At 41.0% G+C, this 14,613-nt stretch overlaps 1 protein-coding gene across 2 annotated transcripts in view; it reads left to right on the forward strand.

The window, feature by feature from the left end:
• Positions 1-8,841, forward strand: part of tfcp2 (transcription factor CP2) — a 118,651-nt gene extending 109,810 nt beyond the window's left edge. The window contains exons 15-17 of one of the 2 annotated variants that reach the window (XM_069906541.1): positions 4,836-4,887; positions 5,079-5,211; positions 6,116-8,841. In XM_069906541.1, the coding sequence (XP_069762642.1) occupies positions 4,836-4,887; positions 5,079-5,211; positions 6,116-6,119 (189 nt within the window). In that variant the 3' untranslated portion in view covers positions 6,120-8,841. The remainder of the gene's footprint in view (positions 1-4,835; positions 4,888-5,078; positions 5,212-6,115) is intronic. The other variant, XM_069906542.1, reaches the window with a different exon arrangement.
• Positions 8,842-14,613: the final 5,772 nt, after the last annotated feature.

The raw sequence follows: 14,613 nt of genomic DNA on the forward strand, positions 1-14,613 counted from the left end.
ATAAAGACAGTTTCCTTAATAAAGATCAAAACTAAATGGGAGAATGATCTTAATTTATCCTTCTCAGAGGAAGATTGGTTCATAATTCTAGGCCTGATCAATAATTCTTCTCTGTGTGCTAGATACAGTTTGATTCAATTTAAAGTGGTACATAGAATACACTTTTCTAAAGTTACGCTGTCTCAAATTAATCCTGATCTCAATCCATTCTATGATAAATGTAAAATTTTTGAGGCCTCTTTGATGCACATGTTTTGGTCATGTCCAAAATTTTCCTAATTTTGGACAGATATTTTTAAAACCTTTTTGGATATCTTCAGGATCAATCTTGAACCTTGTCCGTTAAAAGCAATATTTGGTTTCTCCAAGGATGAGAATATAAATTTAATGTCAAATCAAAGACAGGTTTTAACATTTTCTATATTGCTGGCGAGAAGAGAAATCCTGTTAAAATGGAAAGCTGATTTTACACCTAATCATATGCAATGGTTAGAGAATACCATTTCCAGAGAAAATTAGACATAATGTCAGGAAAATTAAGGTCACGTTTGATAAGACATGGGATACATTTATGGTTTATTTCCACAATTTAAATAATTAAGGTACATGGATTCAGTAGATTGATATGCTTTGCTGGACCTCTGGTCGCTCCTTGATTCCAAGCTGCTAATAACATTAATTTAACTTTGTTTAGTAGGAGGGGTTAGAGCTATGGTTTTTTTATTTAGTTGGTCTTTTTTCTTTTTGTCTTTTTTTTGGGGGACAATGAATATGGGTTTGATTGTGATTTCATGTACTATCATTAATAGGCAAATGATAATCAATATAAATATATATTGTATTTGGTACTTTACGAACCTATTATGTATGTTTTCGATTAAACTCAATCAAAATATTTTAAATATAATAGCAAGGAATTTAAAAAGCTGTAAAGATCTTTAAAAAAATGGTGTTTCATTATTATTAATTTAGAAGATAATTGTTCAAAAGAGGCCAAATTTTGGTCAATAAAGAGATCTTGGAAAGATTAGATACCAAACACTGACCATTGATGTAAACCAAATTCTTGTACAGAAGGTAGGAAAAAAGAATCAGGGCCGCAAAGTCCCACCGTACTCGCTGTGGAGAGAGCTCTCTCAGAAACATGCCATGTGGAATTCCCTCTAGTCTGCCCATATCTGAATGGCACGGTCACCTCCAATACCCCATTTGCAGTTGACATGGATACTGAAGATTGAATCACCTTGCAGTATGCTCTCGATCTCATTGATGACAGATCCATCAGTAATTGAAGCATTCGTCAGACTTCCAGATGTCATTTTTTTGCACTCCTGCTCCTGTGTCTTGTGTTCTTATGTTGATGACTCTAAGCTGAACTTGAGCACAGTCTGGTATGGGGACACCAATACGCCTGAGCATAAAGGCCTGTAAACGGTAGTGAACACAGCCCAGGACATCACAAGCAAAACCTTCTCCACCATCGAGAACCTCTGCACGGAATGCTGCCGACAAAGAGCAGCAGCAATCATCAAGGATCCACACCACCCAGCACATGCTCTGTCTTGCTGCTACCATTAGGAAAGAGGTTGAGGTGCCACAAGACTCGCACCACCAGGTTCAGGAACAGCTGCTCCCCCTCCACCATCAGACTCCTCAATGACAAACTCAATCAGGGACTCATTTAAAGACTCTTAATTTTGCATTTTATTGATTTTTTTAAATTCTCTCTATTGCACAATTGTTGACATTTCATGTACATTGTGTAGTTCTTTTTGCACAACCAATAAGTGGTATTCCGCCTCACCTGCAGGAAAAAGGGTTGTATGTGATGTCATATATGTACTCTGACAATAAATCTGAAATCTGATCTGAAGAACCATGAGCTTAGAAGACACTAAAATGGGGAACTACAGTGTCACCGACTTCAATTACAAACAATCTCACATATTGACATTTATTATTCTACATATGCCGTTGTATATGTCCCCAGAATTTCCACCCAAAATGATTCCCTTTATATATGACAACCCCCCCCCACCCACCAAAAAAAAATCTGGCACTTACCGCAATGGATGCTGTTAAAAGCCAAATCACAATATCTTAACAACAAATTATCATTTAAAGTTTTAAATTTTATTTAGATATTTTAAAATAAACCACTGTCAGCTCCTGTAACAGGCTGTTTAAAGCCTATACAGAGCTAACAGCAATCAGACCGGGCTGATGGACCCTGCAGAGGGGCGCTGAGACTTCGCTGATAACTAACGGGACACGCTTGAGAATGTGTTGGAGCCAGAAGGAAGATGGCAGCGGTGTTGAGACTTAGTTGTCAAGGTAAGAATTTTAGATCCTTTGTATAAGATGATCTGATTTTATGGTGAAAATTTTAAGATTAGAGGATTGTCCTAGACGACGGCATGTGTGGTACTTCACTGCTAAGCCTAAATGGACAATCAAGACCTCTGCTCTTGACTGCAAAAGTGGAAAATGATTTGCCAAACCTCTGACATTTTCAGTCCCCAAAATAAAACCTCATGGTGTTCCTTTTTCAAAGTCCCACTCAGAAATGAGGTCAGTTAGAATACCATGACCACGTTAAATCCTCTCCATGGTGAATGATATTGAGGCTTTAAAGAGATGCAAAGCAGAGCCACAAAAGTAATTTCAAATTTAAAACACTTTAATTACCAGGATTTTGGAATAGATGGCTTTTGGTCTAAATTTGTGGATGATACTAAAATAGGTGGTAGGTGAGATGGAGCTGAGGATACTGAAAGGCTGCACAGAGACTTGGATAGATGAGGAGAACGGGCAAAGTGGTGGCAGATGAAATACAATGTTGGAAAGTGGATGGTCATGTACTTTGGTAGAAAAAATAGACAGGCAAACTTTGATTTAGATGGTGAGAAAATTCAAAACTCCAAGGTGCAAAGGGACTTGCAAGATAGCCTAAAGGTTGTCCTCCAGGTTGAATCGGTGGTGAAGAAGGCAAATGCAGTGTAGGCATTCATTTCTGGAGGGATAACGTACAAGAACGGAGATGTAATGTTGAGACCCTATAAAGCACTGGTGAGACCTCACTTGGAGTACTGTGTACAGTTTTGGACACTATATTTGAGAAAAGACGTGCTGGCATTGAAGAGGGTTCTGAGAAGATTTAGTAGAATGATACCAGGAATGGAAGAGTTAAGACTACTGAAGGATGGGGGAGGCCTTATGGAGGCATTTCAAATGCTGAAAGACCTGGGCAGAATAGATGTGGCAAGGATGTTTCCCATGGTAGGGGATTCAGGGATAACTTCAGGATAAAAAAGCATCAATTAAAACAAAGGTGTGGATAGATTTTAGAGAGAGTTGGATAAGGCTCTTGTGAGCAGGGGAGTTAAGGGTTATGGGGATAAGGCTGGGATTGGTTATTGAAAGAGAAAGATCAGCCATGATCCGATAAATGGCGATGCTGGCTCGATGGGCCATTTGGCCTACTCCAGCACCTATTGTCTATAGAAAATGTCTTTAGTCAGATAGTTGTGAGTCTGGAACTTGTTGACACAGGATGCTGTGGAAACAGGGTCGTTGGGTGTATTTAAGGCAGGGATTGACAGATGTTTGAGTAGTCAGGACATCAAGGGTTACGAGGAGAAAGCCGGAGAGTGGGGCTGAGAGGGAGGATGGATTAGGATAGTGGAGCAGACGATGGGCCAATGAAACTATTTATGCTCCAATATCTTGTGATTTAACTGTAGTGCTATCAGTTAGATCCGACAGGCCAGAAGTTGAGATTAATAGGCTTTAATCACTATAAACTCACAGTTATATCTTACATGCTGTTGGCCCGATTCCAAGGGATTATTAGGGATCTTGGAGGGGGAGGAGCTACAATATCGGAAGCGAACCAACCAGTACAATGACTGTAATACAGTGTTCCACCACATTAATGGAATCCCATTGGCAACTCAAAACTAACTATTGGTTTCAGGGATGGAATCCAACCCTCTTAAATTCATGTCTGCACCTAAAACTGTCTGGAGGGTGTAAAATATAAATTGTATGTAGTGTTTCCTCTTTAAATAATTAATATTCTTTGGCATACACTTACATGTTTGCAGGTTTTTTGGAAGATTAATGTTTGGATTCAGTTTGATTTCAGATTGAAATTACCATATATACTTGTGTAATTGTGGAATTTTTTGGACCACTTTTCAGGGCCAAAAATGGGGGTCAACTTTTACATGGGTCAAACTTTTGACCACAGTAAGTACCTGCGTTGTTCAAGGTGTCAGGAGTTTGGATGAACGGGACTGGGTGATAAGTACATGGTCAGGGCGTCATGAGTTTGAATGGGCAGGCGGTTGGGGCCTAGGAGAGAGACTGTGGACGGGGCATCAGAAGTTCGGATGGACGGGTAACTGGGATCTCGGGAGTTCTGGTGGGCAGATGACCAGGGCAAGGGTCTGGTTTGGGGTGTCGGGAGCTCTGGTAAGAGGGCTGCCAGGGTGACAGGAGCTCCATTGGGCAGGTGGCTTGGGCCAAAAATAGGTTGCCAATTTTTGAGGCCAAAGTTGGGGGGGGGGGGGTCGACTTTAACATAATGTTGATGATTACACGAGTATGTATGGTAATTGGCCCATTGAGACATTTATAAACTAGAAATAAAAGACTGTGTGTGCAGCTTGTGGCTTTTGCATAACAAGGTTGTAGTACAATGTTCAGAGGGGGAAGCTCATTAAGGCATCCACATTCTTTGAATCTGGTCAGTTGTCTGATTTTGATTTTGGCCTTTCACTGAAATAAAAATCTCTTAGGCGATGCACTATTTGTTGTGTTTGCTTTTCCAGATGATCCAAAACTTCCAGGATGAATCGTGTTTTATTCTCGATACCTTAAAAGGTAACAGCTCCAGCACTGAATCTCCATCTTTTCTATTCAAATAATTTCACACAGCTTGATGTATGGTCTCAGGTGATTAATTCCCAATCTTTGGGTTTCACCAGTCACTGAAAAGCAATAATAATGAATTTTCACAAATGTAGAAGACTATTAGAAGGTAAATTCAGTTCCAACTACTTGTATTGTTTCAGCTGCTCTAACTCTTAGGGTGACACGGTTAGCATTGCAGTTAGCACAACACTTGGGAGTCACTATCTTGGAGAATCTTGCCTGGAGCCAACACACTAATGGCATCTTGAAGATGATCAGCTGCATCATGGACTGGTATGGATACACTAATACCCTCAAGCGTAAAGCCCTGTAAAAGGTAGTTGACATAGCTTTGGACATCACAGATAAACCCTCCCAACCATTGAGAACATCTACAGCAGTCGTTCTCAACCTTTTTCTTTCACTCACATACCACTTTAAGTATTCCCTATGCCATCGGTGCTCTGTGATCGGTAAGGGATTGCTTAAGGTGGTATGTGGGTGGAAAGAAAAAGTTTGAAAACCATTGTTTTATCGTACTTAATTGACTCTTTATGTGCATGGTTTCATAACTCCAAAGGAAATGGACCAATAACAATTTTTCTCAGGCAAAATATTTCAGTAACAATTGGGTCTAGGGCAGTGGTTCTCAACCTTCCCACTCACATACCACCTTAAGCCATCTCTTACTAATCCCAGTGCACCGATGGCATAGGGATTACTTAAACTGGCATCTGAGTGGAAAGTAAAAGGTTGAGAACCACTGATCTACAGGGAACGCTACTGCCAGAGAGCAGCAGCTCTCAAGGATCCACACCACCCAGCACACGCTCTGTTCTCGCTGCTTCCATCAAGAAAGTGGTATCGGGGCCACAAGACTCGCACCACCATGTTCAGGAACAACTGCTTCCCCTCCACCATCAGACTTCTCAACAACAAACCCAACCAGGGACTCATTTAAGGACTCTTACTTTTGCACTTTAATGTTTTTTTACTTTCTGTACTGCAGTTAGTTTGTTTACATTTCTTTATTTGTTTAAATGTGTATGTTGTGTATTTTGTTTTTGAACTGCCAATAAATGGTTATTCTGCCTTGTCCAAAGGAAAAAAAATCTCAGGGTTATATGTGATGTTGTGTCTGTAAATCAATAAGTCTAAAATATAATCGATCTTTGCTTTATCCATTTCTTTTCTGCAGCTGAGGACAGTGACAGTTACCACATAATCCTCAAGTGAGTCACCTCCAAGGATAATGTCTTCTGTGAATGACCTGACCCCAAAGTTGTGACTCGTACGACCATCAACAAAGACAAAGATGTGGCTGCCTACCTTTGCACATCTTGACGGGATTGTGCATACATCCAACAGCCTGACACGTGACTGGTTTCTATTGAAGCATACTCTAAATTGCAGGCAGGAGGATAGGTAGGGGAAGTGAGAGAACCCGACAAATGAATGTGTGTCGTTCAGCTCTGATACAAAATTGTTCCTGATGATCATGTTCGTTGCTGTTCTTGACTTTGGGCAGGGGAGGGTGGGGTGATGTGAGAAAGGTGTTTTGGCCGGAGCTCGATCTTTTTCCCCAATTCTTAACTTGCACCTTTGCATAATTTATGTGCGCAGTTTTTAGTGCCTGGATAGAAAATGTATCGGAAATACATTTTGTCCAGTGCAGTTTGCTTCAAGGTTGCATATTATTAGTTATTTGCCACAAATCTTGCATTACCACAGGCTGTCCTATCTTGTAACTCTTGGTCCACATTTAGTGCTCTGTCTAAGCCTTTTATTTAGAATACTGATTTGATTATTTTCTCTGAATTATCATTGAAATTTCTTGGAAGACAAAATCTATAATGGGAAGACTCCATACCAACAGAAGGGTGGAGAGGAGGGATGTCGATTTCCAACTAAAAATGATCTTCACTAAACCTAATATGGAGAATATAACATGACATGGTTGGTGAAGTGGTTAGCGCAATGCCTTTACAGTGCCAAAGATTGGGACTGATGTTCAAATCCCACATTGTCTGTAAGGAGTTTGTGCATTTTCCCTGTGTCTGCGTGGGTTTTCTCCGGGGGCTCCGGTTTCCTCCCACCAATCAAAACATGCCAGGGATGTAGGTTAATGGGGTGTAAATTGGGTGGCACAGACTCGTAAGCCGAAATGACCTGTTACCATAGAACGCTACAGAAACCAAAGCATTCAACTCTTCTAGTCTGTGCCAAAATATTATTCTGTGAGTTCCATTGACCTACACCCAGTTCATAACCCTCCAGAACTCTCCTTTGCATGTACCTATCCCAATTTATTCTTAAAATTAAGAGTAAGCCTGAATTTATCATGTCAGATGGCAGCTCGTTCCACACTCTCACCACTCTCTGAGTGAAGAGCTTTCCCCTAATGCTCACCCAAACCTTTCACCCTAAAGCCATGTCCCTCGTCTTTATCTCTCCTAATCTAAGTGGAAAGAGCCTACTCACATTTGCTTGGTCTGTTCCCCTCATAATTTTGTAAACCTCCATCTAATCTCCCCTCATTCTTTTTGCTCCAAAGAATAAAATCCTAACCTATTTAATCATTCCTTGTATTTAATCATTCCTTGTTACTCAACTCCTGAAGACCCAGCAACATCCTAGTAAATCTTCTTTGCACTCTTTCAATCTTACTGATATCCTTATGTGTAGTTTGGTGACCAGAACTGCACATAATACTCCAAATTTGGCCTCATCAATGTCTTATACAACCGCACCCTAACATCCCAACTCCTGTACTCAATACTTTCATTGATGAAGTCCAAGATGTCAAAAGCTTTCTTTACAACGCTGTATCCCTTTGCTCCTCTACATGACTCCTCAGTGCCTACCATTTACTATGTATGTCCGACCTTGACTTGTCCTTCCAAAATGCAAAACCTCACTTGTCTGCATTAAATTCCATCTGCCATTTTCTGGCCCATTACCATGTTGTATATCTAAATTTAAACATCTTGCCATCATTGGTATAGTAATATCTATTGTTTCAGGTATATGTAAAAATTAGCATGCGCTGTCATCAGTGACAGGGATCTCCCAGTGGCCAACCATTTCAATTCTGCATCCCACTCCCAAGCTCCATAGCCTCATGAATTATCCCTCCAAGACGACCCGAAAATTGAAGGAACAACACTTGATTTTCTGTCTGGGCACTCTCCGAATGGCTGGAATTAACATGGACCTCCCGTTTCTGCTAACATGCTCTCCGTTCTTCCTCCCTTCCATTTCCCTTTGTTTTCTTTCCCTTAGCTTTCCACCCCCCTTCCCTTTCCATTCACAGAGTCATCCCTCCTCCCCCTAATTGCTGCTATGCCCTCCCTCCCTTATCCACCTCTTACCTCCTGCCTTTGGGCTTGTGCTCCTCCCCTCACCATTTTGTTCAGGGGCCTGCCGACATTTTTCCATACCTTGATGAAGGGCTCGTCTGAAACGTTGGTTATGTATCTTTATCTTTGCGAGATAATGTACACGGTTTGACCTGCTGAGTTTCTCCAGCGTGGTGTTTTTACTCCAACCACAGTGTCTGCGGACTTTTGTGTTTTACTACATATAGGAGATGTTTATTTGCAGACCACTCCTTCACTTAAAATTTGTGTCCATTGGGGAATTCATTTGTACTAAAATGCAGCTTTCTTCCTTTTATTTTTCAATGTGACCGTGGGTGAACCAAAGGGGCAGGTGTGGTCATGGGGAAGGCAGAAAGGAGCTGAAGCAGAAACTGTATTTCCATTGGAACTCTCCAGCTACAGTTGAGGGCTCATCATTAACAGTGCCCTTCATAATGTTTGGGACAAAGACTATTTTTTTTCTTTTATTTTCCCCTGTGCTCCACAGTTTTAAATTTGTAAGCAAACAATTCACATGTGATTAAAGTGCACATTCCACATTTTATTCAAGGTTATTTGTTTACATTTTGGTTTGACCATATCGAAATTACAGCACTTTTTACACATAGTCCCCTCATTTCAGGGCACTATAATGTTTGGGACATTTGGCTTCACAGGTCTTTGTGATTATTCAGGTAAGTTTAATTGCTTCATTGGTGCAGGTATAAGAGAGCTGGGCTTGCCATTTTTCAACATGAAGACCAGAGTTATGCCAATGAAAGTCAAAGAAGCCATTATGAGGCTGAAAAACAAGAATAAAACAGTAAGAGACATCGTCCAAACCTTATGATACCAAAAATCAACTGTAAGAAGAAAGAAAATGTAGGTGAGCTCAGTAATCACAAAGGGACTGGAAGGCCAAGGAAGATCTCCACTGCACTGAAGGATTCTCACCATAATGAACAAAAAATCCCCAAATCCCCTGTCCGATAGACCAGAGGCAGGTATGGACATGCAAATGAAAACTTCATGAACAGAAATACAGAGGCTACTTTGTAGGATGCAAGCCACTAGTTAGCCACTGAAGGATGGCCAGGTGGCAGTTTGCCAAGAAGTAATTAAAAGAGCCTGCAGAATTCTGGAAAAAGGTCTTGTGGACAGATTAGACCAAGATTAGCCTGTATCAGAGTGATGGCAAGAGCAAAGAGGAGGTGTAAAGGAACTGCCCAAGATCTAAAGAATACCACCTTTGCCATGGTTTGCATCTTACACTGTTAAGTTCAGAAATAAAATTACAGTACTATCTTTTTTGATGCCCATGACCTGGCTACAATAAAAGCTCCTTTACTCTTAGTTATGGAGTAGATGTTTGTGACTCTGTGTCCAGGGGCAGCATCATTTAGGATTGTACAACGTTTAGAAACTCAAGTCTGACAATAGATTATTCTGGATCAAGCTTGCATTCCCATTCCAATTTTATGTGTCATTAATTCCAATACAGAAAAATAGATTCGAGATGGAAATGATGAGGGACCATCAGTGATGAAGTTGATGGTCTTGACCTGATTTGACTGTGGGGTGAATTTAACCTTGGGGCTGCTGTCAAGGAGTTGAGGATGTGGGCTCATGAGGAAACCAGTTGAGTCTGAGTTCGACTGTCTTCTGTTCCATACAAGTTCATATTTAAATATATTTAATTGAATCAAAATGTGAAATAAATCATAATTTTCCTCTTGCCATGTGGGGTGAGAGATTATCTCAATATATGTTTGCTTGTTTTGTAGATTGGGTTTGAGAGGATCTTGGAGTCCAATTGTAAGAATGTGATATCTTTGATATAAATGTCTGCATTGGCTTTAGTGGTGTGGCATATTTGCAGACTGAATGAACCAGTCGATTAAGTGGAACTCTTGAATACATGGAATTTCCTGAAGGATGTAGGGAAGAAGGTAGTCTGGCTCTAATAGTCAATGACTGATTACAAATTTAAATCATTTTTTCCATGCAACCAATACAGAAAATGTAAAGCAAAGTTGATACATTGCATAACCTAACGTGATATGATCCAGATGTAAGAAATCATAAAAGAACATTGCAAACACCAAAGGATGTAGGATCTGTAAAACTATTAGATGTAACAGAGTTTATCTGAGGTGTGTCAGGCAGCAGCAATAGTTAAATAAATGTCTCAGAATGGTTTATTGTTTAAAACAAATCATTTTAGATTGTCAAATTGAATGCAGAAGATACATTAGGAGAAAGTAATCAAAAGAACAGAATACTGCAAAGAGTAAAGCTGCTGTTTTCAAGAATCTGCATAACTTAGATACTGCACCATTTTAAACAGCTCGGAAACAGGCCTTTTGAGCCCATGCCGCCCAATTGACCTACATCCCGGTACATTTTGAAGGGTGGGAGGAAACCGGAATCCCTGGTCCTGATCGTTGGCACTGTAACAGCTCACCACTATGCTAACTGTGCCATCCATTAAAGGATATCCATTAATGGATACTGTTCACCATTATTAAAAATGCTCTATTGTGTAAAAACACACAATTTAGTAGATCAAGATGATCCATGGTTTATTTAGGTTTCATCAATACCTGTATTTTTTAAAACACTCCACAAAATGTATAATTGTAACTGGTTTTAATTTTCTAATAACCTCTGGTTTGCAATTGTCGGAAATCTATAGAAATTGAGTAAATCAGGACATAATTTTGATTTTTTTTAAAGTTGTTTAATTTGTACCATAATTCAAGAGCCTTGATATCTGGGCCATTTTAATGTCTGTGTAATCAGCGGCCAATTGAAATACAGAATTCCAGAGTATCTTTTTTTGTTGTTGTTGTAAACTACTTGAAGCCATTTTGTAGGAGGGAAGATGGAGGAATGGAAGAAGTAGTGATAGGTCCTGTTCAATGATGAGTTCCACCTGCGACAATATGATTTGCGAAAGGGGAGAAAGGCTGAAGTTAGCTCGAACCCTGCCTCATGGAACATGAGATTAGTGTTACAAATTGAATCGGAATCGGATATATTGTCATGAAGGTGCATCGCAAAATTTGTTGTTTTGTGGCAGCTTTATTGTGCAGAATAAGGTTCAAAATGACAATGGATAAAATTACAATTCCATAAATAAAAGATTTCTTTTAAAAACTAGCACAGAAAAAATGAGGTGGTGTCCATGGGTTCATTGTCCGTTCAGAAATCTGATGGCAGAGGGGAATAATCTGTTTTTGTACCATTCAGGCTCCTGTACCTCCTTCCTGATGGTAGCAGTGTGAAGAGATCATGGCGTGCGTTTTGCCTTCTTAAGGCACTGTCTTTTAATGGAGTGAAGACTGATGCTCATGATGTTGTTCACAACTCTCTGTGTCCTGTAGTAAAATCAAAGTCTGCAAACACCATGGATGAAGTAAAAACACAATGCTGGAGAAACTCATCTGGTCAAAGATAAAGATACATAACCAACGTTTCAGGCTTGATGAAGGGCTTAAGCCCGAAACGTGGTTATGTATCTTTATTTTTGTTATGTAAAGTACCCTGTTTGATCTGCTAAGTTTCTCCAGCTTTGTGTTTTAATCTGTAGTCTGTTCTTGTCATGTGTATTGGCACCTCCATGCCAGACAGTGATGCAACCAGTCAGAATACTCCTAACGGCACACCTGTAGAAATTTGCAAGAGTCTTTGGCAGAAGATATTAGAATATTCCATAGTTGGGGGGATGAAGAGCTGAATTCTGCCCATACCATTTGAATAAGACTCTCCTCATGCAGAATGAATTTGCCACAGCCTTGACTCAGTTTTGTGTGGATTTTAGAGAATCAGTAAATGGTGCTGATGTAGAAAATGTTCCTGCATCCTTACTTCTTTGGCTTGGCTTCACGGACGAAGATTTATGGAGGGGGGTAAATGTCCACGTCAGCTGCAGGCTCGTTTGTGGCTGACAAGTCCGATGCGGGACAGGCAGACACAGTTGCAGGGGTTGCTGGGGAAAATTGGTTGGTTGGGGTTGGGTGTTGGGTTTTTCCTCCTTTGCCTTTTGTCAGTGAGGTGGGCTCTGCGGTCTTCAAAGGAGGTTGATGCCCGCCAAACTGAGGCGCCAAGATGCACGGTTTGAGGCGATATCAGCCCACTGGCGGTGGTCAATGTGGCAGGCACCAAGAGATTTCTTTAGGCAGTCCTTGTACCTTTTCTTTGGTGCACCTCTGTCACGGTGGCCAGTGGAGAGCTCACCATATAACACGATCTTGGGAAGGCGATGGTCCTCCATTCTGGAGATGTGACCCAGCCAGCGCAGCTGGATCTTCAGCAGCGTGGACTCTTTATATTGTGTGTTAATGCATAGAATTATGTAGCACAGGGCCAGACTCTTGTCCACACGATACTAATCGCATTCACCAGCTGGACCCTCACAAACACCTAAATACAATACTCAAGCAAATTCACAATGGCCACAGAATGTGCCTTGTCGTTCACATGAAATGTGTGTTCTTTTGCAGGGAAATGTGCCTTGAGCCCGAGTTACAGCTGGAAGGATTTCTTCTCGAATAGCAACTCTGTTAACGGTACAGTTAGCATAGTGGTTAGCCCAATGCTCTTAGAGTGCTAGTGATCGGGACTGGGGTTCGAATCCCGCACTGTCTCTAAGGAGTTTGTACATTCTTCTCTTGTCTGCGTGGGTTTTCTCCGGGGGCTCCGGTTTCCTATCGCCATTGTAGTTCAATTGGGTGTAATTTGGCAGCACGGGGTTGTGGACCAAAGGAGCCTGTAACTGTGCTGTATGTCTAAATCTAGCCTCTCATAATATTGTAGACCTCTATTAAGTCACCTCTCATCCTTCTGTCCAAAAATAAAAGCCCTCGCTTGAAGGCTTAGATTTAAGTGGGGGGGGGGGGTGGGGGGCAGGACAATTAAAGGGAATGGAAGAGCAATGTTTTCACACCTTGCTTCGTAAGACACATTTTCCAATCTAGGCAACATCCTGGTAAATATCTTCACCCTCTCCATAGCTTCCACATTCTTCCTTTAATGAGGTGACCAGAAGAGAACACAGTATTCCAAGTGTGGTCTCACCAGAGATTTATAGAGCTGCAACATTACCTCTCGATTCTTGAACTCAATCACCCGACTGATGAAACCCCGCAACCCAGAAGCTTCTTAACTATCCTATCATCCTGCGTGGCACCTTGAGAGATGTATGGATTTTGTCCTCTTAAGTCCCTCTGATCCTCCACACTGTTAAGTATCCGACCATTAACCATGTACTCAGCCTTCAGGTTTGCCCTTCCAAAATCACCTCACACTTACCCGGATTGAACTCCATCCATCACCTATGTGATGCAAATTGTGCAGTATGCGTCAACTAGCCCATGATGGGAAAGTTGGACATCTCAGCTCGTCCCATTTTGCCTGCATTTGGCCCAGATCCATTAACCTCTGTATAGCTGTCAAACTATCCTTCTAACATTGCAATTGTACCTTCCTCTACCTCTGCCAGCTTGTTCCATATACCCTCTGATTGGGGAAAAAAAAGTTGCCCCTCCATTCCCTTTTAATTGTCTCCTCCCCTTAAATCTAAACCTTCAAGTTTTTGATTCCCCTACCCTTGGGAAAAGACTATGGCAATTCATTTATCCATGCCCCTCATGATTTTATTAACCTTATAGATCCCCCCCCCCCCCCCCTCAGCCTCCTATACTTCAGGGAAGAAAATTCCCAGCCTATCCAGCTTCTCCTTATAACTCGAGCCCTTCAGTCCTGACAACACCCTTGTGCATCTTTTCCAGCCTATGTTTTTAATTATTTTTAAATGTAGAGGGAGGTCACATGATGCCACATAGCTAGGAGGATGTGAGCCCTGGGACTTCTCAGAAGAATTCAGTTAAACACTTAAAATTGCTCAAAATTGCCTTTACATTAGCTGAACGAAGAGCAAGAAATGAAGAATCAAGCAAAGAAATACAGGTTCTGACCAGAATTTAACCTTAATGGTGAAGTTTATCCCAGCAATGGGACATCAGCAAAACTGCAAGATGGCAGCTGTTTAAAACACTTAAAATTGCCTTAAACTAGTTACATTCCTAAAGCATTAACAAAAAAATGAGGAATTAAACAAAGAAATACAATTACTGACCAGAGTCCAGCCTTGATAGTGGAATCCATCTTAGCACAGGGACATCGGCAGGGGAGCAGGTTGGCCACTGGAAAAACCTTAAGGTCTGCAAAGATATCCATCCCTGACACAAGGTTAGCTCCAGGAGCAACCACTGAAGGAGCGGATTTACATATCTTCCTTCAGGAGATTCAAAGAGGTAATGAAACCCTCTCCAAT

Source organism: Narcine bancroftii, chromosome 12 (genome assembly GCF_036971445.1).
Source record: "Narcine bancroftii isolate sNarBan1 chromosome 12, sNarBan1.hap1, whole genome shotgun sequence".
NCBI classification, from domain to species: domain Eukaryota; kingdom Metazoa; phylum Chordata; class Chondrichthyes; order Torpediniformes; family Narcinidae; genus Narcine; species Narcine bancroftii.